Source organism: Pongo pygmaeus, chromosome 21, assembly GCF_028885625.2.
Source record: "Pongo pygmaeus isolate AG05252 chromosome 21, NHGRI_mPonPyg2-v2.0_pri, whole genome shotgun sequence".
Lineage (NCBI taxonomy): Eukaryota > Metazoa > Chordata > Mammalia > Primates > Hominidae > Pongo > Pongo pygmaeus.
Window position 1 is genome coordinate 15,913,714 of NC_072394.2, and position 25,271 is coordinate 15,938,984.

The 25,271-nt window shown below is 40.1% G+C and overlaps 1 protein-coding gene across 7 annotated transcripts in view; it reads left to right on the forward strand.

Annotated features, from left to right (window-relative positions):
• Positions 1-25,271, forward strand: part of KIZ (kizuna centrosomal protein) — a 120,715-nt gene that overhangs the window by 30,528 nt on the left and 64,916 nt on the right. For all 7 annotated transcript variants that reach the window (XM_054466968.2, XM_054466972.2, XM_054466971.2 and 4 more), the window contains 2 exons: positions 6,241-6,883; positions 7,232-7,544. In XM_054466968.2, the coding sequence (XP_054322943.1) occupies positions 6,241-6,883; positions 7,232-7,544 (956 nt within the window). The remainder of the gene's footprint in view (positions 1-6,240; positions 6,884-7,231; positions 7,545-25,271) is intronic.

Here is a 25,271-nt window from a genome sequence, read left to right on the forward strand (position 1 = left end):
GCGAATAGCAATGTTAATATTCTTGACATAATTCTATATAAACACATTTTGGTAAATATCTTTTTCCTGTGTTTAGATTTATTTTATATAGGTATAAGCATACTGAGTATGTAATTTTTAAAATTTGCCATATCTAAGTATTTTTGTTATGACATAGTCTTTATTTGCGTCATTTTTATGACTTCGTGACCTTTCCCTATTTTATAGTCATATAAGTTGCTTCCAACTTTTTATGATTTGAAATAATGCTCTACGTGAACTTGTTTGTCCACATAGCTGTTTTTTTCTATTAGCTTTATTTCCTTATTATGATGGATTTCCATATAGAATTACTGAATCAAAGCAACAAGTATGGTTAGGACTTCTGATGCCAGATTCTTTCCTACGAGGATTCTGCCCATGTATTCAGCCACCAAAGGTGTGACAGCTTCTATTTCACCTAACCTTCCTCAGTACTGGGGGGTTATAATTTTTAAAAATCATCTTTATTTTACAATAATTTTGGATTTGCAGAAAAGTTGCAGAGATAGTACAAAGTGTTCCCTTGGATCTCTCACCTAGTTTCCACCATTGTTACCATCTTACATTACCATGCCACACTTGGCAAATCTAGGAAACTAACACAGATACATTACTGTTAACTGAACTGATTCAGATATTGCCAGTTTTTCCATTAATGTCTTCTTTTTTTGTTGTTCCAGGACTCAATTCAGGATTGTTATAATTTTAATTTTTAAAAATTCAATATAATGTTTATAGAATGATATTACATTGTTATCAGTCTTAGACATAGGGTTATAATGGAGCTGAAAAAATTCCTGTTGCCTAATGACTTAACATTGTAGTGTAATGCATTTCTGACATGTTTGTGGTGATGCTGGTTCAACAAACCTACTGTGCTGCCAGTTGTATGAAAGTATAGCAGAAACAATTATGTATAGTATATAATACTTGGTGATAATAATAATAAATGACTTTGTTACTGGCTTATTATTGGCCCAATTGACAAAATTGGATTATGGGTTGTGGAATAGAAAACAAGATTATATCAATGTTAAATTTTCTGATTCTGATCATGAACTTTGCTCAAGAACGAGCGTGTCCCTGTGCTTTTGGAAATGCTCACTGAAGTGCTTAGTGGTAGATAGGCAGGGTGTCCCAACTTACCCTCAAATGGTTCAGAAAAAAATCATATGCTTATATTTAAGTATACACACATACAGAGACAAACACATATATGTAGAGGGAGAGAAAATGATAAATGGGATAAAATGTAAACATTTGGTAAATCTGGCTAAACACTGTTAGGGGAATGTTTTGTATTATTTTTGCAATGTTTCTGTAAATGTAAAATTATATCAAAATAAAGCCACGCATGCTTATGCACACCTGTAGTCCCAGCTACTTGGGAGGCTGAGGCAGGAGGGTCACTTGAGTCCAGGAGTTCGAGTTCACCGTGAGCAACATAGACCACATCTCTATAAATAAAAAAAAATTGTTTAAATTATGTCAAAATAAAAAGTTACTGCTCCCTATAAATAATTCTGGCAACAACTAGAAATAGTGCGGGAAGACAACCTTCCTATTGAGTTGAAGCAAATCCTCAAGTACATGTTGCCTTTTTTGGGCCCTTGGATGAATGATGCGTCGTCCACAGACTTATTTTTACACATAATTAAGGGCCACTTTTTTATAACTGCTAATTTGTTACAGGCCACTAACATGCCATGTACTTATTAATTAGTATATTACTAGAGTTTGTTGAGGACCCAGAGTTCAGTATTCCAGGAAGTCTGGCAATGCTTGGCAAAATTGCAAAATAGTTAATAACTACTTGCTGTCACAGAGAGTGGTAAATGCTCCTCTTTTTGGGAAATAAACCTCTGCTAACAGTGTTGTCTCTTGAATTGGGTCCTTATTTTCACTTTCTGTAGTTCTGAAGCATTTACTATAAGTACATCATGGTTCCCTGCTACTTTTCCTGACTGTGCAGATAAGCAATCTGATTGTTGTTTCCAGTTCTTCGCTCTGGATTTGTTGTTCAGTTTTGCCTCTCTTAGGGGGTTGGAGACATTTGAGAATTACTAGTTGAGAGCAGTAACTCAGGGGCACTTCCTTTGGCCCTCCTCAGGTGTCTTTCTCGTATCTGAAATGTGCCTTCTTTTGTGCTTTGGCTTGGCCTTTAGCGGGTCAAAAGAGGAAGGTGCTTAGGCCTTCCGTGTCCTCCCTGTACTGGGTTAGTCATTGCTCTGGTGTTGGTGCATTAACACTTCATAAACTGGTCTTGAAAATGAAAAATTAAAGGCTTCTCAGACTTCTGAGTCTGATCACTGATTTGCTTCATGTCTCCACCAAGTAACTGCTATTGCACAGCCACTCTGAGGCCTCAGCCCTTTTAGCCCTGCTAAAGTCTCCATAGTAGCCCATCCCTCAGAGCCATCTATTTACACAACTAGTTTTTTTATAACAGGAAAAATGAAAGTAGTTGTTAGATTACAGTAGTGGTAATAGGTAATTTTTCCTGTTTTAAAATTTGTCTTTGTTATTGTATCAGTATAATATATATCAGCTTTTTTATTACAAAAGGAATAGAAGACACAGTATATTATGAATACTATTCATATTGGTGAGTCAGAATGTTGATTAATATCATTTTTGCTATTTAAACCATATGGTATAATGGAAAATTCTTTAAAATGACATAATGGCCTCTTTGGATGGTGAAATGACAGTATTCTATAAGGCAGGCTTGACCCAGCAATTTCAGTTCTAGAAAAGTATCCTACTGATATACTCGCCTGTGTGCAGAGAGACATACACTCAGGAATAATCACTGCAGCATGATTTGGAGTGGAAGATGGTGGGAAACAAACCAATGTCCTTCAATAGCAGACTGTTTACATAAATTATGGTACATCTATAGAATAGGATAATATGCAGCTGTTAAAATTGAATATAATAAAAACTATAATTATATAATGCAAAGTATGTCACCCTTTACGCACATACCTGCTAGTGTATCCAGGTCCTTTCTGCAAGAAACTTAGAGTTGCTTTCTCTGGGGAGAACAGCTAGAGGACTAAAGGATCATGGAGGTAGAACTTCCTTTTTCCTCTATACTTTTCTATCCTGCTGGCTCTTCCTGCTTCTCCTCCCTCTATGGGGAGAGATGGGAGAGATGTACTTTTCCTAATTTTTTTTTGAGACAGGGCCTCACTCTATAGCCCAGGCTGGAGTGCAGTGGTGTGATCATAGCTCACTGCAGCTTTGACTTCCTGGGCCCAAGCAGTTCTCCTGCCTCAGTCTCCAAGTAGCTGGGACCACAGGTGTGTGCCACCATGCCCAGCTAATAAAATACATATATGTATAAAATAATAATTATTTTTTTTTTTATATGGAGTTTTGCTCTTGTCACCCAGGCTGGAGTGCAGTGGCAAGATCTCGGCTCACTGCAACCTCTGCCTCCCGGGTTCAAGCGATTCTCCTGCCTCAGCCCCCTGAGTAGCTGGGATTACAGGTGCCCAAATATTTTTTAATTAAAAAAATTTTTTTAAATTTTTTATTTTGTAGAGTTGGAGTGTCACTATGTTGCCAAGGCTGGTCTCAAGTTCCTGGGCTCAAGCAATCCTCCCACCTCAGCCTCAGGGCCGGGAACTCTTCCTAATCTCAGATTAGCTGCACAACTTAATTTCTTTTCTAAGGATTTTTTATTCATTTGTTCATTTTCTTTTTTTGTGACAGCTTTATAGTTTTTATTATATTCAGAGTTGCACAGCCATAATCACAATCAATGTGAGCATACTTTCATTCCTGAAAAAGAAACCCCATACCTGTTAGGAACCACTCTTTACCTCCCCCGATTCTTTCTACTCCCCACCACCCATCCCAGCCCTTCAGTCCCCAGCCTGGGGCAGACAGTTAACTACTTCCTGTCTCTAAAAATGTGCCTATTCTGAACATTTTCTATAAATGAAATCTTACACTATATGGTCTTTTGTGACTGGCTTCTCATTTAGCATGATATTTTCGAAGTTCATCCATGATGTAACAGGTATCAGTAATTCATTTCTTTTCATGGCTGAAAATTATTCTCTTGTATGAATGTATTACATTTTATCTAGCCATCTAATGTTGGCCGTTGGCGTTATCTCCACTTTTGACTATCATAAATAATGTTGCTGTGCACATCCTTTTACAAGATTTTGTGTAGTCATATGTTTACACTCTCCATACCTCTGCCTGGATATGGAATTGCTGGTCAGATGGTAACTCTGTTTAACTTTTTCAGGAGCTGCCAAACTCTTCTAAAGTGGGTGCACCGTTTTATATTCCCATCAGCAGTGTATGATTCTAATTTCTCCACATCCTGGACAACACCTGTTATTGCCTGTTGCAGTGAATTCTTATAATTTTACGTTACCTCAGCATCCATTTTAAATCTAAGTTGAACCTTCTCATACCAGAAGCAGGACTCAGTCACCCCTGACACAGCTGGCAGTTCCACCCTCCTCCACAGTTCCTCAGTGTGGTTGGTCCAGATAACCTGCCTTACACAGCTGCTCTCTGGTGACCACTTCCCTATGGGACAGCTGGATGCAGCCTGCTTGACAGGTCCTTCTGACCTTCGCATCCCCCATGGACCATATGCCACCGTGACCACCTCTCAGTCACTGGGTAACCTCCCAGAACTCATGCCTGCTTGCTTTAAACTCACCAGTTAAAACTCCCCGGGCTGCCTGTGGGAAACCTGTTTGGATAACATCTGGGACTCAGTAAAGACGTTGGCTCATGTGTCCTTCCCCTCAACCCCTGCTTCTACCATGTGAGGACACGGGTCCCTTTTCTCTTTCTCTCTGCCTGCACTCCCTGACATTTGTGTGTGTGGCCTCGAGGTGTGCCATGTACTCCCCAGAACCTGTAAGTGATAATGTCTTTATTTCCATCTCATCTTTCTCCTAATTATTGGAGGGGTACTCTCCATCTTAAAGATCCTAAATTAAAACACCTATCATTCTTAGTATAGCCATTGATAATGGGCTGAATATTTGTGTCCCCCCCAAAATTCATATATTGAAATTCTAATCCCCAAGGTGATGGTTTTTGAAGGTGAAGACTTTGGGAAGTGATTAAATCAAGGGGGCAGAGCCTTCATGGGCGGGATTAGTTTCTTTATAAAAGAGGCCCGTGGAAATTTGCCTGCCCCTTCCACCCTGTGAGCACACAGCAGAAAGATGCTGTCTGAGAGAAAGCAGTTCCTTACCAGACCCAGAGTCTGCTGGCGCCTGCCTGGATCTTGGACTTCCCAGCCTCCAGAACTATCAGAAACAAATTTCTGTTATTTATGCACTGTTTAGTTTATGGTATTGTTATAGCAGCCTGAACAGACCAAGACAGCCATAATAGTGGGCAAAGTGATATCTTATTGTGCTTTTGAATTATGTTTCCCTAATGAATAATGATATTAAGCATCATTTTATGTGTTTATTGGCCATTCATATATCTTCTTTGGAGAAATGTCTATCCAAATCCTTTTCCCACTTTTAAGGTCTGTTTGTCTTTTTATTATGTAGTTATATGACTTCTTTATGTATTTTGGATACTAGACCCTTATCAGATACGTAATTTATAATATTTTCTCCCACTGTGTGGGTTATATTTTCACTTTCCTGATGATGTCTTTTCAAAGCATGTATTTCTTTTTTCAAAAACATGTATTCTATACTTTGTTTTTTTTGAGATGGAGTCTCCAGGCTGGAGTGCAGTGGCATGATCTCGGCTCACTGCAACTTCTGCTGCCTGGGTTCAAGTGATTCTCCTGCCTCAGCTTCCTGAATAGCTAGGATCACAGGCACCTGCCACTGTGCCCGGCTAATTTTTGTATTTTTAGCAGAGACGGGGTTTCACCGTGTCAGCCAAGCTGGTCTCGAACTCCTGACCTCAGGTGATCTGCCCACCTTGGCCTCCCAAAGTGCTGGGATTACAGGCGTGAGCCACCACACCCGGCTTACTTTCTTTACTATATTTGTTTTGTGAACTATCATTGTTATTAAAATTAAATCCTATGGACTTTACTGCTTTTTCCTCATTCATTATGTAGGAAGCCATGAGTTTAATAAAACATGGTAGGTGCTGATTTCAATAATCATGCTTTGTTTGACCTCCTTTCATTTCTGAAAAAAAAAACCCCACCTAGTTGTTTATACACAGTATGTTTAACTCACATCTCTTTTGGTGTTGCAGGTTGCAGTGCAGGAGGGAATTAACTCAGGAACAGCCATGTCAAGAGGATTGTATCAACCAGCAACAATCTTTATGGGCCGCCAAATGTCAACCGTCTCAAGCATGGGAGATTTCAGTACAGAGCACAAATCTCCCCAACCCACAAAGAACTTTTCAATTCCTGACCCACATTCACACCGACAGACAGCCCAGAGCAGTAATGTGACAGACAGCTGTGTAGTACAAACTAGTAATGACACAGAGTGCTTAAATAAGTCTGACAACATAGATGGAAAGGCATCTCTTCAGATTGGTGAGAAAACGCCAGTCACAGCCAGTGTATTGTCTGAGGAGGAACAAACTCATTGCTTGGAGATAGGAAGTAACACACGTCATGGCAAGAGTAATTTATCTGAAGGCAAAAAGTCTGAACTCAATTCCCCGTTACAGGAAAGATTAAGTCCAGAGAACAGAACCACTGATTTAAAGTGTGACAGTTCCAGCAGATCCGAGGGATCAGAGGGAGAAATACTGACACGGGAACATATTGAAGTTGAGGAAAAAAGAGCCAGCCCGCCAGTCTCTCCGATATCAGTTTCAGAATACTGTGAATCTGAAAATAAGTGGTCTCAAGAGAAGCATTCTCCTTGGGAAGGTGTTTCAGGTGGGATGAGAGGCTGAGTTTGGTTGCTGATTTTTCTGGGTGGTAGTGATCTTATGTAAGGACAAAATATACTCTCCAATTGTCTCTCTTTGTCATGAAATAGTATCTTTGCCAACAAATTCCCTTCTAATGAACTCTTAAATATGTACGTGCAAGTGAATTTGCTGATTTTTAAACCTACTGTGATTTTTTTAAACATTTGAAAACATGTTTAAGCTTTTAAGTTCCGTAATGAATTGTGTGTGGGTTGCTTCTCCATGTTTTTAACTGATGAGTAATTCTGCTGTGTGTTACCTTGCTTCCCCCTGAAGTCAGTGATTGGTAATCAGTTCATGTCCCCACTTGCAGATCATCTTGCTCACGGGGACCTAAAGTCACAAAAGCCCTTCAGAAAAATGCAGGAAGAGAAGGAGGAGGAAAGTTGGAGCACCAGCAGTGACCTCACCATTTCAATAAGTGAAGATGATCTGATTTTAGAGAGCCCAGAACCACAGCCAAATCCAGGTGGCAAGATGGAGGGAGAAGATGGAATAGAGGCCTTAAAATTAATCCATGCTGAGCAAGAAAGAGTTGCCCTATCCACTGAAAAAAATTGTATTTTGCGAACCCTAAGCTCTCCTGATTCAGAAAAGGAATCCTCCACTAACGCACCGACAAGAGAGTAAGCCATTCAATTTTTTTTTCTACTGTTCTGTTTTTAATTGTAGACATTTCTAGAGACCATTCCACTGGGAATGTATTATTGAGTACTCAGCCATGAAAGTGTAAATTCCTTAAGTCTCATAAGTAATCTTTTAGGCAAGACCTAATTTTCTTTCTGTCCTTCTTTCTTCTTTCTTTCCTTCCTCCCTTCTTTCTTTAACAAAAAAACTTTAAAAGTTTGAATATCATTGAATCATGGTGATTACAGCTTATAATTATATACACATAATCCCTGGTTAACTTATAAGTCATTCCCCAACCCCCTATTCTCCAGCCTTTCAGAAAATAAATCTGTTTTGAAGTTTTGGTACCACAGAAGGTGACAGTTAAACTTACTAGGAATGCAGCATTAGAGTCTGAGAACTTTATGTCTAATTAATTTGCTTAATCCTTTTATTCCTTGCCATAGTATCATTTTTGTCATCTGATTAAACATGAGTTAATAAGTTCTTCTAATTGTATATATAAGCCAGATTTCCTTTTCTGAATCTAAATAGGAAACATTGGAATCTCTAATGTTAAATGGGAACATCAGCGTTATACATTTTGAGAACTTATATTATCCGACTGATAAAAATTTGTATATGTTTTTGTGCTACTGATTGGAGATGCTGGAAGAAAACTTTGTAGAAAGTTCTTGTGTATCTACTGTGTAGAAAACTTGTTAACTGTTGAAAAGTGATTTTGTGCTGAAAAATGGCATTAATAACATCAAATCTCTTTTGGGGGTAGAAGGAACCTAAGTAAACAACCTAAGGTAGATCTCACCTTTTACAAATGAGGAAACGAAGGGCGGAGCAGAGTGGTGTCACATAGGTCTACTGGATCTGCTGGGGCAGAACACCCCACAGCCTGTCTGCCTGAATGTCACACCACTGCCTCACCCCCAGAATTTTCTGTTACACCGTAATGCTGGTCACCCTTTCATTTCCACAAAGCTGGCAGCAGTGAAAAGCCAAGTGGGCCTTTTTGTACGGCATATGTTCTCTTTAGAACACCATTGTACCTTTTAATATATTGCCTCTTAGCATTCATTGTCTACTTATGGTGAAAAGTTTATTAATAGGCTTTAATGTATAGATTGTATCCAAACTGATGTTCAGGAAATATTTATTAAGAGTATATCCAAGTGCAAAGTTCTTACACTATGGATGGAAGAACCAACATGGTTCCTGTCATTGGGAAATTTGATTTATTAGAGAGGCAAGGCAAATGCATTTTTCTAGTAATAATACTTCTCTCATCAAAGAGGCACAGGTAATACATATTACATCATCAGGAACTTTATTACTGGAGGTAGAATGTTATCTATCTCTAGTTTTGTGTTTGTGGGCTTATTTTTATGGCATGGTGGACAAGTTAGTACTTTGGTAGGCTAACAAGGGGACTAATATACTTACCCAGGACTCAGTCTTTTTCTGAGGTGAAAAAAATTGAGTATGTGTATGGAATTCCTACTAAACATTTCTCTAAGAGTCAAGAATGTTCATTCTGTCTCCATTCGAATGACTTTTTTTTTTTTTAAAATGATCTTGGAGGCATAAAGTCAAGCTCCTTGGAGTTTTGGCGTATAGTTTTCCAGTATTTATTGGAAAATATGGGCATGCGGGGAATTTTGAGTATTTCTCTTAATAAAATGCCCCCAGAATGAAAATGTCAGTCAGCAGTGGTTGTTTCTGTGTCTGTATTATCAAATTTGAGCCTACTGATTTTCTGGGTAAAAATATTTTCCAGGAATAGGTTGAAGGTGGTTTTAAATGATGCTAGTTAACTTGCTGACATCACCACTGCGTTTGAGGCCCCACATTTTCTTAATTTATTGTTTAACTGGAGCTCTTCTTTGCTCTGAGGGTTAATTATTGGTCTGAGACCATAGCATAGCATCATATTTATAGAGCTAGCACTATAACCTCAACAGTTCAATATTTCAGTTGACTTTAGGGTCTGTTGGGGGCCTGGAGAAAAACCACTTGAATGAATTTAATTAGCAAAGATGCATAAATGGGACAAAGGAGGACACATAGGAGCAAATGATCCAGAATGTAGAATCTGCGCAACATCTTGAAGTCTTTCTAGGCTTTGAAGGAGAAAGAGGAGGGAAAGAGCAAATAGGGTCTGGAGGAAAATGCAAGAAGGAATGCGGAGCAGAGAACACAGAGGACATGGGAGGGGCAGAGCAAAGGACCCCATGGGTGAGATGGGCCTTTTAGAGTTAAGGTTCAAAATGTCACCTAGGGTGAGGTTGAGAAAGGCCTGGAATATCAGGTTAATGAATTTAGAGTTCACTCTATGCTTTGTAGAGCTGTTGAAGGTTATTTTAGGAGGACAGTGTGATGAGGCTTGATTTAGGAGGATTAACCTGACAGCATTAGTTCATTAGGATTAATCATCCGTGTGGTAGGCAGAAGTGTAGATGGCCCTGAGATTCCTGCTCCCTGTTGTCTGTGCCCTGTGTAATCCCCTTGCCTTGAGAGTGGGCAGGATTGGGAGTCTGATGGATTTTACTCCTGTGATGAAGCTGTCATGTGACAAAGATGAAAGATTTTGCAGATATAATGAAGGTCCCAAATCAGTTGCCCTTCAGCTAGTCAAATGAAAATTATCCAAGGTGGACCTGACCTAATCAGATGAGACTTTAAAAGAGACTGGCCCTTACTGAAGCCAGTGGCACAACCTCAGCTCACTGCAACCTTTTCCTCCTGGGTTCAAGCTATTCTGCCTCAACCTTACAAATAGCTGGGATTACAGGTGCCCACCATCAGGCCTGGCTAATTTTGTTTTTGTTTTTTTGTTTTGAGATGGAGTCTTGCTCTTGTTGCCCAGGCTGGAGTGCAATGGCACAACCTCGGCTCACTGCAACCTCCGCCTCCTGGGTTCAAGCGATTCTCCTGCCTCAGCCTCATGAGTAGCTGGGATTACAGGTATGTGCTGCCATGCCTGGCTAATTTTTGTATTTTGTATTTTTTTTTTTTTTTGGAGAGACTTGGTGTCTCCATGTTGGTCAGGCTGGTCTTGTACTCCCTACCTCAGGTGATCTGCCTACCTCGGCCTCCCAAAGTGTTGGGATTACAGGCGTGAGCCACTGCACCTGGCCAATTTTTGTATTTTTAGTAGAGACCCAGTTTCACTATGTTGGCCAGGCTGGTCTTGAACTGCTGACCTCAAGTGATTTGCCCACCTTGTCCTCCCAAAGTGCTGGGATTAGAGGCGTGAGCCACCGCGCCCAGCCTGAAGCCAGAGAGATTTAAAGCAGCTAAGATACTCTCCTGTTTGCCTGAAGAAGCAAACTGTCATCTTATGGGAAAGACCACATGACAGGAAATGGCATGCAGCCTCTAGGGGCTGAGGGCCTCAGTCCTACAGCCACAAGGAAATTGATTCTGCCAATAACCAGTGAGCGTGGAAGAAGTCCCTGAGCCTTAGATGAGATTGCATCTCCAGCAGACACCTTAATTTCAGCCTGGTGAGACCTTGAGCAGATGACCCCACTAACCCAGATCCAGACTCCTGTCTCATGGGAACTATGAAATAATAAATTTGTGGCAATTTGTGATACAGCAATAAGAAAATTAATACAACTCATTGGAAGCAAGGATTGCATGGATAGAAGTGTCTACCCATAATGACTGGGAACAGGCTGAATTGGACATGTTCAGGGTTCCTTGTGGGAACACATGGTAACAAAGTAGCTGAGTGAGTGATTCAGCAGCCAAGGTAACCTGTGCTTCCCCTCCCCTTGTACCCTCACCATCTGAGCAAGTGCGTTTTCACACTCAGGTAAGCAGTAGTGGAACATTATAGACTGCTAGGGACTCTAAAAGTGGGTGTGCCTATCCACATTAACCAACAAGCAGTTTCTCATGCTAGTAGGTTTTTTGTTTGTTTCGCTTTTTTTTTTTTTTTGAGATGGAGTTTTGCTCTTGTCGCCCAGGCTGGAGTACAATGGCACGATCTCGGCTCACTGCAACCTCCACCTCCCGGGTGCAAACTATTCTCATGCCTCAGTCTCCCAAGTAGCTGGGATTACAGGCATGTGCCAGCACATCCAACTAATTTTGTATTTTTAATAGAGATGGGGTTTCACCATGTTGGCCAGGCTGTTCTCGAACTCCTAACCTCAGGAGATTTGCCTGCCTTCAAAGTGCTGGGATTACAGACGTAAGCCACTGTGCCCGGCCTGCTTTGTTTTATATATCAATGCATAATGATATGTATCCACCTTTAAAGTATCATTAAAAAATAGTTTCTTTTTTTTATTATTATACTTTAAGTTTTAGGGTACATGTGCACAACTTGCAGTTTAGTTACATATGTATACATGTGCCATGTTGGTGTGCTTCACCCAGTAACTAATTAACATTAACATTAGGTATATCTCCAAATGCTATCCCTCCCCCCTCCCCCACCCCACAACAGGCCCCGGTGTGTGATGTTCCCCTTCCTGTGTCCATGTGTTCTCATTGTTCAATTCCCACCTATGAGTGAGAACATGCAGTGTTTTTTGTCCTTGCGATAATTTGCTGAGAATGATGGTTTCCAGCTTCATCCATGTCCCTACAAAGGACATGAACTCATCATTTTTTATGGCTGCATAGTATTCCATGGTGTATATGTGCCACATTTTCTTAATCCAGTCTATCATTGTTGGACATTTGGGTTGGTTCCAAGTTACATTTCGGTTGGTTCCAACTTACAAGGGACGTGAAGGACCTCTTCAAGGAGAACTACAAACCACTGCTCAATGAAATAAAAGAGGACACAAACAAATGGAAGAACATTCCATGCTCATGGGTAGGAAGAATCAATATCGTGAAAATGGCCATACTGCCCAAGGTAATTTATAGATTCAATGCCATCCCCATCAAGCTACCAATGACTTTCTTCACAGAATTGGAAAAAACTACTTTAAAGTTCATATGGAACCAAAAAAGAGCCCGCATCGCCAAGTCAATCCTAAGCCAAAAGAACAAAGCTGGAGGCATCACGCTACCTGACTTCAAACTATACTACAAGGCTACAGTAACCAAAACAGCATGGTGCTGGTACCAAAACAAGAGGTATAGACCAATGGAACAGAACAGAGCCCTCAGAAATAATGCCGCATATCTACAACCATCTGATCTTTGACAAACCTGACAAAAACAAGAAATGGGGAAAGGATTCCCTATTTAATAAATGGTGCTGGGAAAACTGGCTAGCCATATGTAGAAAGCTGAAACTGGATCCCTTCCTTACACCTTATACAAAAATTAATTCAAGATGGATTAAGGACTTAAACGTTAGACCTAAAACCATAAAAACCCTAGAAGAAAACCTAGGCATTACCATTCAGGACATAGGCATGGGCAAGGACTTCATATCTAAAACACCAAAAGCAATGGCAACAAAAGCCAAAATTGACAAATGGGATCTGATTAAACTAAAGAGCTTCTGCACAGCAAAAGAAACTACCATCAGAGTGAACAGGCAACCTACAGAATGGGAGAAAATTTTCGCAACCTACTCATCTGACAAAGGGCTAATATCCAGAATCTACAATGAACTCCAACAAATTTACAAGAAAAAAACACAACCCCATCAAAAAGTGGGCGAAGGATATGAACAGACACTTCTCAAAAGAAGACATTTATGCAGCCAAAAGACACATGAAAAAATGCTCATCATCACTGGCCATCAGAGAAATGCAAATCAAAACCACAATGAGATGCCATCTCACACCAGTTAGAATGGCGATCATTAAAAAGTCAGGAAACAACAGGTGCTGGAGAGGATGTGGAGAAATAGGAACACTTTTACACTGTTGATGGGACTATAAACTAGTTCAACCATTGTGGAAGTCAGTGTGGCAACTTCCTAGGGATCTAGAACTAGAAATACCATTTGACCCAGCCATCCCATTACTGGGTATATACCCAAAGGATTATAAATCGTGCTGCTATAAAGACACATGCACATGTATGTTTGTTGTGGCACTATTCACAACAGCAAAGACTTGGAACCAACCCAAAAAAATAGTTTCTGTGCTTGAAAATGACCTGTGCTCCATCTACTCACCCCTCTTCCTTTAACCCCACCTGAACCCCTTGCAAGTACTGATCTTTTTAGTGTCTTGTCTTTTCCAGAATGTCAAGTAGTGGGAATTATGTAACAAGTAGTATTATCAGGTTGGCTTTTTTCACTTAGGAATGTATATTTAAGGTTATTCCATGTCTTTTTATGGCTTCATAGCTTATTTATTTTTAGCACTGAATAATACTCCATTGTCTGGATGTACCAGAGTTTATCCATTCACCTACTGAGGAACATCTTGGTGGCTTCCAGGTTTTGCCAATTGTGAATAAAGCTGCCATAAATATCTCTGTGCAGGTTTTTGTGTGGACATAAGTTTTCAACTCATTTGGGTAAATACCAAGGCGTGTCATTGCTGGATCATGTGTAAGTCTGTTTTTGGTATGGGGTTATTTAGTTTTTAAATTTTAAATTTTTGTAGATACATGGTAGGTATATGTATCTATTTATAGGGTACATGAAATATTTTAATACAAGCATGCAATGTATAATAATCACTTCATGGTAAATGGGGTATCCATCCCCTCAAGCATTTATTCTTTGTGTTATAAACAATCCAGTTATACTCTTTTGGTTATTTTTAAATGTACAATTAAATTATTACTTACTATAGTCATCCTTTTGTGCTATCAAATACCAAATACTAGATCTTTTTTTTTTTTTGAGACAGAGTCTCTCTCTGTCGCCCAGGCTGGAGTGCAGTGGCGGGATCTCGGCTCACTGCAAGCTCCCCCTCCTGGGTTCACGCCATTTCTCCTGCCTCAGCTTCCCGAGTAGCTGGGACTACAGGCGCCCGCCACCATGCCTGGCTAATTTTTTGTATTTTTAGTAGAGGCAGGGTTTCACCGTGTTAGCCAGGATAATCTCGATCTCCTGACCTCATGATCTGCCCGCCTCGGCCTCCCAAAGTGCTGGGATTACAGGCGTGAGCCAACGCGCCCAGCCGTCAAATACTAGATCTTATTCGTTCTTTCTAACTTATCTTTTTGTATCCATTAACCACCCCCACTTCCCCCTGCCCCCGAACTGCACTACACTTCCCGGCCTCTGGTAACTATCTTTCTACTCTGTCTTCATGAGTTCAATTGTTTTAATTTTTAGCTTCCCCAAATAAATGAGAACATGCAAAGTTTGTCTTTCTGTGCCTGGCTTATATCACTTAACGTAATGACCTCCAGTTCCATCTATGTTGTTGTAAATGACAGGATCTCATTCTTTTCTATGGCTAAATAGGTAAGTCTATGGTTACCTTTGTAAGAAACTGCTGAACCGTCGTCTTCCAAAGTGGCTGTGCCATTTTGCGTTATCACTAGCAATGAATGAGAGTTCTTGTTCTACATCTTGTCAGCATTTGGTATTGTCATTTTAAAATTTTAGCCATTCTAAAAGGTGTTTAGTGTTATGCAATTGTTTTAATTTGCAGTTCTCTAATGACATATGATGTCGAACATCTTTTCATATGCTTATTTGCCATCTGTGTATCTTTTTTGATGAGATGTCTGTTCAGATCTGTCACCCATTTTTATTTCAGTTGTTAGTTTTCTTATTGTTGAGTTTTAATAGCTCTTTCTATATTTTGGATATCAGTCCTTTATCAGGGGGATAGTGTGTCTTGCAGATATTTTTTCCCAATCTATGGTTTGTCTTTTCCTTTGAACAGTGTCTTTTACAGAGCAGAAGTTTTAAATTTTATTTTTTAAATGTATTTTGTTTGTTTGTTTGTGACAGGGTCACACTCTGTTGCTCAGGCTGGAGTGCAGTGGTGTGATCATGGCCCACTGCAGCCCTGACCCCCCCAAGCTCAGGTGATCCTGCCACCTCACCCTCCTGAGTAGCTGGGATTACAGGCACGTGCCACCACACCCAACTAATTTTGTATTTTTAGTAGAGATAGGGTTTCCCCATGTTGGCCAGGCCAGTCTCGAAGTCCTGTCCTTAGGTGATCCACCCACCTTGGCCTCCCAAAGTGCTGGGATTACAGGCATGAGCCACCATGCCCGGCCTTTTGCTATATGACTTTCAAGGTTGAGTTATACATAAAAGGCCTTGCAGTGTCTACCCTATTAGCTGGAACTCTCACTATGGGAACCACAAGCCACCATATTGAAAGTCTGATCATTCTAGGCTGCTGTGCTGAAGAAATTATGTGTAGGTGCCCCAGTCCATAGTCCTTGCTGAGCCTTATCCTTCCAGTCGTCCCCACCAAGGTGCTGGACATATAGGTGATGGCTTCTTGGACTCTCCAGACAAATCCATCCAGAGGCTAAATATCACTAAATGCCCTCTCTTGATAATATGTGAAACAGAAGAATCACCCAGCCACTCCTTGCCTGCTTTCCTAATCCGCAAAAGCATGAGATATAATGACTTGGTTGTTGTTTTAAGCTACTAAGTTTTGAGGTAGTTTGTTATGAGTCTATAGATAACGAGAAAAGGGGTACATTCATTTAACATTAAATATGGAACACCTGCTCTGTGCCGGGCATTGTTCTTGCTCTTGTGGTACTTATGATCATGCATGTGGAGAAGAGGAAGGAAATATAAACCAGTAAACAATTGTGTGAAAAGTATTATGACAAAGGGCCAGGCGCGGTGACTAACGTGTAATCCTAGCACTTTAGGAGGCTGAGGCGAATGGATTGCTTGCGCTCAGGAGTTCGAGAACAGCCTGGGCAACGTGGTGAAATCTCGTCTCTACAAAAGATGCAAAAAAATTAGCCAGGTGTGCTGGCGCACGCTTGAGCTATTTGGGGAGGGTGAGGCAGGAGGATCACTTAAACTCAGGAAGTTGAGACTGCAGTGGGTCGAGATTGTACCACTGCACTCCAGCCTGGGTGACAAAGTGAGACCCTGTCTCAAAAAAAAAAAAAAAAAGTATTATGATGAAGAATAAACAGGTTAAGTAGATAGAGAAGGCATGGGGGTACAGTTTAATATAAAATATAAGATAGTGGGGAAAGGTCTCTATGGTAAGATGGTAGTTGAGTAGGACCTGAAGTGAGAGAGTTGGTAAGCCACATTCAGTTGTGCCCAGGCCTTCTCTATCCACTTAACCTCATCTGTTCTTTGTCATCTTTTACACTGGTTTATGTGTTTGTCTCTTAGTTTATACTTCTTCTCTCCTCTGGGAGAGAGATGGGATATGTCTTGAGAAAGAGCATACTAGGCAAAGGGAACCGCAGTACAGAGGCCATGCAGTGGGGGCGTACTGAGTGTTTCCTGAACAGCAAAGTGGCTGGTGCACCTGAATCCGAACAGGTGTTGGGGAGAAGGGAGAGGCTGGAGTGAGAGACTATCAGTGTGCCACATCGTGAAGGGTCAGTAGGCTGAAGGAAGGACTTTGGGTTGAACTTCAGTTGAAATGAAGAATCACTCTGGCCACTTATGGAAAATAAACTTGGGGAAAGAGTGGGAGCAGGGAGTGCTGTTTGGATGATAATGCAGAGATCCTGCAGAGAGGTGCTGTTGCTTTGGACTGTGGTGGCAGCAGTAGGGTGGTAAGAAGTGGTCAGATTCTGGATATATTTTTATATAAAAGAACCAGCTGGAGGGCTGGGCGTGGTGGCTCACGCCTGTAATCCCAACACTTTGGGAGGCCGAGATGGGCCGATCACTTGAGGTCAGGAGTTCAAGACCAGCCTGGCCAACATGGTGAAACCCCGTCTCTACTAAAAATGTAAAAATTAGCTGGGTGTGGTGGCAGGTGCCTGTAATCTCAGCTACTTGGGAGGCTGAGCCAGGAGAATTGCTTGAACCCGGGAAGTGGAGGTTGCAGTGAGCCAAGATTGTGCCACTGAACTCCAGCCTGGGCAACAGGGGGAGACTCCGTCTCAAAAAAAAAAAAAAAAGAAGAAGAACCAGCTGGATTCTTTATGGCTTGGGTGTGGGTTATAAGAGAAAGGGAGTAGAAGGATGACTCCAGGGTTTGGGGACAGAGTGAGTTATTTATTGAGATAAGGAACATGTAGGAGGCACAGACTTGAGGGAAAGAAAATCAAGACGGGAGTTTTGGGTATGTTAGATTTGAGATGCCTTTTTGACATTCACAGGGAGATGCTGAGTAGGCAGATGGATTTCATGAACTTGGAATTCAGAGAGAGGTCAGGGCTAGATAAATACATCTGTAAATCATCAGGGTATAAATACATTTTAAAGCCATGGGCCTAAGAAGAAGACTGGAGAGTGAATATAAATAGGAAAGTGGCCCAGGGCATGACTCCACATTCAGGGTCGGGAAGATCAGAAGGAACCAGCAAAGGAGTCTCAGAAGACGCTGCAGGGAAGAACGAGGAGAACCAGGAGGGTGTTGTGCTGCAGGTGCCAAGTAGAATGTTTCACATGAGGTTTAGAAAGCTTAAATAACCTGCCCAGGTCACAGAGGTGCAGCTAGGGTCTAAACTAACAGTCTGATGCCAGAATGCATGCTCTTAATTTCTGTTTTCTACCACCCAAATCACAGCCAAAATGGTTGTTTGTTAGTACTGACTCCGTGCCAGGCACTGTTTTAACACCTTTATTTATAATCATTTAATCCTGTTACCATCATCATTTTACAGATGAGAAAACTGAGGCACAGGGAGTTAAGTAACATATTGAAAGTCATAAAACAGCTGTGTGTGCTCCAAACTGGCCCTCTGTGACCAGAGTTAACTGGTACCCTATGCTGTCTCCCAGTGAATCTTTACTACCTAGATAGTTGGAATATCATCAAAGATAATATTTTATAAGATTAAATAGGAAACTCAAAAAGCAAATTAGATTCTTTAATTAGAAAAAGAAAAAAGAAAAGAAAACTAAGCAGTGGCAATTTGACCTCTTGCTCCGTCCATATTGATTTTTGTGCTTTCCAACCTCAAATAGGCCAATGAAGTGCTACGTGCCTTTATTCAGGCTTGAACAAAGTACTTGTAAAGTTGCTTTGTTCTCTCTCCTCCTGGAGTGTGACTGAAAACAGAATGTAATGCTGCCTTTTAAACTAACTCAGATGAAAGCCTTGGTTTCTCAAGGTCATAAAAATGTGATCACACAGATTGAATCCCATCCAGTGATTTTAATTTAGCTCCTCTTCAAAGTTAAATGTAGGAAAGAAGTTATTGCATCTGAGAAAAATTTGTTGCTGAAAGTCATGTGCCTGGAATAATAGGTTTGAACTATGTTCATTTAGAATTTACCCTGAATTCACTTTATAAGGAGCTGGAAGCATATTTAGAAATTCAGCATTCCTTCAGATGCGATGATGCCTTCAGATGTCTGTTCTCAGCTGTCTGTTTTCATCAGCACAGTTGCCTGTTTCTCTTGAACATGACCTTTGGCACCTCAACACTGGTGGCCCCTGAGCCTTTTCTTGCCACCACACAGATTCTGTCCTTTGTTCCCAAAGTAAGGCTGTGCATTATACTTCTGGAAAAATAACCCAGTGCCAGTAGATGTGGCCGTCAGGGTATTCCCTTTGTTTTCTACCTGTCACTTCATTCTTATCTTGCCTGTGCTTTTCCTGTTAGCTCACCTAGTTTCTGAAAAATCTAAGACTTTCATTATCCTTATTTTGGTCTAAATTTGTAAAAATCCAAACCTACTAAGAAGGGAATAGTCCTGAGACCTGATCCTCAGCAAAGTAGGCAATAATCATAGTCACAGCCATTGTCACTTGGTGTATAGGAGATGTTAAAAGAAGTCTCCATTGGCCAACAGGAATGAACCCAGGTCTCCATCCTTTGCCAGCCGTCTCACCATATAGGCTTCTAGCCTCAGTCAGACATGGAGCAATGGCAGGGGTTAGATAGGAACTGAGAAGCACTTGTGAAGGTCACAGCCCAGGTCACCGCACAGGTCACTAGAAGACTGAAACCTAATCCAAGGACCATAAAAGGCTTCCCCTCCCCCATGCCTTGCCACCACATCAATAGGGATCCTGTATAGTAGCAGGAAACGATTATACAACTGAATGAACCACATGTCTCAGACCTTAGTTAAGTCTCTAGGAGGCCAGGCATGGTGGCTCGCTTATGCCTGTAATCCCCAACACTTTGGGAGGCCGAGGCAGGCGTATCACTTGTGGTCAGGAGTTTGAGACCAGCCTGGCCAATACGGTGAAAGCTGGTCTCTACCAAAAAATACAAAAATTAGTCAGTCGTGGTGGCACATGCCTGTACTCCCAGCTACTCAGGAGGCTGAGGTGGGAGAATCACTTAAACGTAGGAGGTGGAGGTTGCTGTGAGCCGAGATGGCGCCACTGCACTCCAGCCTGGGCAACGGAGTGAGACCCTGTCTGAAAAAAAATGGAGGCTGGGCACGGTGGCTCACGCCTATAATCTCAGCACTTTGGGAGGCCAAGACAAGTGGATCACCTGAGGTCTGGAGTTCAAGACCAGCCTGGCCAACAGCGCAAAACCCTGTCTCTACTAAAAATACAAAAATTAGCTGGGTGTGGTGGTGGGTGCCTGTAATTCCAGCTACTTGAGAGGCTGAGGCACAAGAATTGCTTGAACCCGGGAGGCAGAGGTTGCAGTGAGCCAAGATTGCACCACTGCACCCTATCCTCAGTGACAGAGTGAGACTCTGTCTCAAATCAGTCAATCAATCAATCAATCAATCAGGAAAGCTGAAGACAAGGGAAGGAGACAAAAACAAGGACACCCAAGGAAAGTTTAGCCTCTGATACCTACATTTGCAGCTGCAACAGACGATAAACACAGCCTAACTTCTAACCAGATGAACATAAAACCCCAGCTTGAAGGGCTGTGTACCTGTTCACCCTAAAGGACTATTTACCTAGTACATCATGCCTGGCTTTCAACAAAAAACATTACAAGGCACAAAAATTGCAAAAAAAAAAGAAAAATACAGTTTGAATAGACAGAGCAAGCATCAGAGCCAGACTCAGATATGGCAGATGTTGGATTTTTCAGACTAGGAATTTAAAATAACTGATTAATATGCTAGGACTCTAGGGCTCTAAAGGAAAAAGAGGACAACGTGCAAGAAAGGATAGGTAATGTAAACAGAAAGATGGAAATTATAATAAAGAATAAAAAAGTAATGCTAGAATTAAAGAAACTCTGTAACAGAAATAAAGAATGCCTTTGATGGGCTTATCAGTAGATTGGACTTGGTAGAGAAATGATGTCTAGCTTATTTCACTTAGCATGTTGTCTTCAGAATTCATCCATGTTATGACGTGTCAAAATTTCCTTCCTTTTTAAGGCAGAATAATATTTCATTGTACGTGTATTTTCTTTGTCCATTCATCTATTGATGAACATTTTGGTGGTTTCTAGATCTTCGCTATTGTGAATAGTGCTGTGATGAACACTGGAGTGCTAATACTTCTTTGAGATCCTTATTTCAATTATTTTGGGTAAATACCCAAAAGTGAGATTGTTGGATCAAATGGTAGTTCTCGTTTTAATTTTTTGAGGAATCTCTGTACTGTTTTCTATTTTACACTCCCACCAACAGTGTACTAGAGTTCCAGTTTCTCTACATCTTTGCCAGTGCTTGTTATCTTTTGTTCTTTTTGTGAATAGTCGTATGAACTGATATTTTTCTGTGGTTTTGATTTGCATTTCCCTGATGACTAGTGATGAGCGTCTTTTCATATACCTGTTGGCTATTTATATGTTTTATGGAGACATTGAAGAAATGTTTATTCAGGTCTTTAGCCCATATTTTAGTCAGGTTATTAGTTTTTTTGCTATTGAACTGTTGGAGTTCCTTACGTGTTTGGGAAATTAACCCCTTATATGTGTTTTGCAAATATTTTCTCTCGTTCAGTAGATTGCCTTTTTGCTCTGTTAGTTGTTTCCTTTGCTATGCAGAAACTTTTTAGTTTGATGTAGTCCCACTTGTCTATTTTTGCTTTTGTTGCCTGTGCTTTTGGTGTCGTATCCATGAAATCTTTGCCAAGGCCAATGTTATGAAGCTTTTTCCCTATGTTTTCTTCTAGGAGTTTTAGAGCTTCAGGTCTTATATTTAAATCCTTAATTCATTTTGAGTTGATTTTTCTGTGTAGTATAAGAGTCCAGTTTCATTCTTTTGCATACGGATTTCCAGTTTCTCCCAATACCCTATGTTAAAAGACTGTCCTTTCCTCATCATATATTCTTGATACCCTTGTCAAAGATCAGTTGACTGCATATGCATGGATTGATTTATGGGCTCTCTATTCTGAATGTTCCATTGGTCTATATGTCTGTCTTTATGCCAATACCATACTGTTTTGATTGTGGTAGCTTTGTAATATATTTTGAAATCAGGACGTGTGATGCCTCCAGCTTTTTCTTCTTTCTCAAGATTGTCTTGGCTTTTCAGGTTCTTTTGTGATTCCACATGAATTTTAGTCTTGTTTTTTTATTTCTGAAAAAAAATGCCATTGAAATTTTGATAGCGATTTCATAGAATCTGGAGATTGCTTTGGTAGTATGGACACTTTAACAATATTAAGTCTTCTAATCCATGAACATGGAATTCTTTCCATTTGCTTGTATCTTCTTTAATTTCTGTCATCAATGTTTTGTAGTTTTTAGCATGAAAGTCTTTTACCTCCTTAATTAAGTTTATTTCTAGGTATTTTATTCTTATTGGTGCTATTGTAAATGGGAATATTTTTGTAATTTCATATTCAGACAGTTTGTTGTCAGTGTATAGAAACACAACTGAGTTTTGTATGTTGATTTTGTATTCTACAAGTTTACTGAATTCATTTATTAATTCTAACAGTATGCATCTGTGTGTGTATGTGATCTTTAGAGTTTTCTATGTATCACGTCATCTGCAACAGGGACAATTTTACTTGGATTTGAATAGCTTTTATTTCTTTTCCTTGCCTAATTATTCTGGCTAGGGCTTTCAGTACTGTATTAAACAGAAGTGGCAAGAGTGGGCATCCTTGTCTTGTTCGTGATCTCAAAGGAAAAGCTTTCAGCTTTCACCATTGAGTATGATATTAGCTGTGAACTTTTTATATGTGACCTTTATTAAGCTGAGGTAATTTCATTCTATGTCTAGTTTATTGAGAGGTTTTTATTGGGAAAGGGTGTTGAATTTTGTCATTTATTCTGTGTCTGTTAGGATGGTCATGTGATTTTTATCTTTCATTCTATTACTGTGGTGTATCACATTGATTTTTATATGTTGATTCATTCTTGCATCCCAGGGATAAACATCTCACTTGGTCATGATTTATGATTCTTTTAATGTACTGTTGAATTTGGTTTGTTAGTATTTTGTTGACAATATTTGTGTCTGTATTCATTAGGCATATTGGTCTGTAGTTTTCTTTTTTGTGGTATCTTTGCCTGGCTTTGGCATCAGGGTAATGCGGGCCTAATAAAATAAGTTTGGAAGTATTCCCTTTTTTTCAGTTTTTTCGGAAGACTTTGAGAAGTATTGGCATTAATTCTTTAAATGTCTGGTAGAATTCACCAGTGAAGCTGAAGCTGTCTGGTCCTGGGGTTTTTTTTTTTTTTGATGGGAGTTTTTTGATTACTGATTCACTCTCCTTACTAGTTTTAGGTCTGTTCAGACTATTTCTTTATTATTTAGTCTTGGTATGTGTATGTTTTTAGGAATTTATTTATTTCTTCCAGGTTATCCAGTTTGTTGGTTTATAATTGTTTATATAGTTTCTTGTGTTCTTTTTTAATCTCTGTGATATCAATTGCAGTGTTTCCTCTTTCATTTCTGATTTTATGTATTTGGGTTTTCTCTCTTTTTTCTTAAGTAGTCTAGCTAACGGTTTGTCAATTTTGTTTATTTTTTCAAAAACCTCTTAGTTTTATTGATTTTTTTTTTCCTATTTTTTGTATTCTCTTTCATTTATCTCTAATCATTATTATTTCCTTCTATCTACTAACTTTGTGCTTGGTTTGTTCTGTTTTTCTACTTAAGGTGTGAAGTTAGGTTGTTGATTTAAGCTTTTCTTCTTTTTAAATGTAAGTTTTTATTGCTATAAACTTCTCTCAGTACTGCTTTTGCTGCATCTTGTAAGTTTCGGTATGTTGTATTTTTGTTTTCATTTGTCTCAGATGTTTTCTAATTTCCCTTTTGATTTATTTTGTGATCCATTGGTTGTTAGTGTGTTGTTTAATTTCCACGTGTTTGTGAATTTTACAATTTTGCTTCTGCTATTGATTTCTAATTTCATTCCATTTCATCAGAGAAAACCCTTGGTATGATTCAGTCTTTTTAAATTTGTAAGACTTGTTTTGTAACCTAACACGTGATCTGTTCTAGCGAATGTTTTGTCAGCACTTGAGAAGAATGCTATAGCTTTTGGGTGGAGTGTTCTGTATATGTTTGTTAGGTCCATTTGGCCAGTACTGTTGTTCAACTTTGTTGTTTCTTTGTTGATTTTGTCTGGTTGTTCTGTTTATTATTGAAAATGGAATACTGAAGTCTCCCACCAGTATTATATTGCTATGTATTTCACCTCATTTTCAAACTAAAAAATCTGTGAGTTTTTGGTTTGCTCTTTGCTCTTTTTTTTTTTTAATAAGGAAATTCAGGCAGTTTTTTAAAAAGATGATGACGATGACAACTCTTTTCCTAGAATTTTTTTCACCATTTTCTATTTAAGTAAATTACAACATTTTGGGGCAATCTCCCAAGTAAGTGTTAAGGTGCCCTACCCCCACTCTCCTGGAGCCAAATAAGTGGTAGGGGGTGGGGCGAGGAAAGAAGAGACGGGTGCAAGGGGAGGAAAAGTCAGGAAGGCTACTGAGAGCGTAGAGCCGACTTGAGCCTCTGTTGGGAAGGGAACCAACAGTCAAGCCAAATCCTACTATGGGTATAGCAAAACTAAACTTCTTTCAATACAAATTTGAGATCTAAGAGTAGTTTATTCTGGTGGAACAGGCTTACCCATGGTTTCAGAAGTTAGAGAAGAGACTCTGAGAGTCAAGCCCTGGTTGTTCAAGACCCAAATAAGGCAGGAGAAAGCAGAACATAGGCAGGTTTCCAAGAAAATGAGCCCAATAGCATTCAAGCCTCAGTGACAGGCCAGGTATAGGTACTCCAGTCAGTAGTCCCAGCCGAGCCCAGTAATTCCAGCCCAAGCTCCAGATGTGAGTTTAGGAATCATCAAATAATTCCAGTCCCTTTATTCCAAGTCACCCTCAGATGTTCAAGCTGAGGCCCCAGACATCATGGAGCAGAGACAAACCACCTGTACTGTGCCCTACCCATGTCCAGATTACTGAACCACAGAAGCCATGAGCATTATAAAAAGTTGTTGGTTGTTGGTTTATACCACTAAATTTGGGTAGTATTTTATTATACAGCAGTAGATAACCAGAATAGCCATGATGACTGGTTTGGCTAATTGAAGGAGATTCGTCATTCCAGATTTTGAAGGCTGCAGTATGAACAGAGGCCTGGAGATAAGCAAGCATGGCCCGTATCTGGGAACTATTGTTTCTCCAACTGAAGGAGTGGCTCACATGCCAGCAAATAGCACCACTGTAGGCCCAGGGGATGCATTCAGGGTCTGCAAAGTGTCTTTTCCTCATCTTTCCAGTCCCCACACAAGAGCAGCCACCTGGTCTTGCCTCATGCTGGCCCAGCCACACCAAAGGCAAGGGTTCTATGGTTAACTCGGATTTTTTAAAAGGACAAAGAG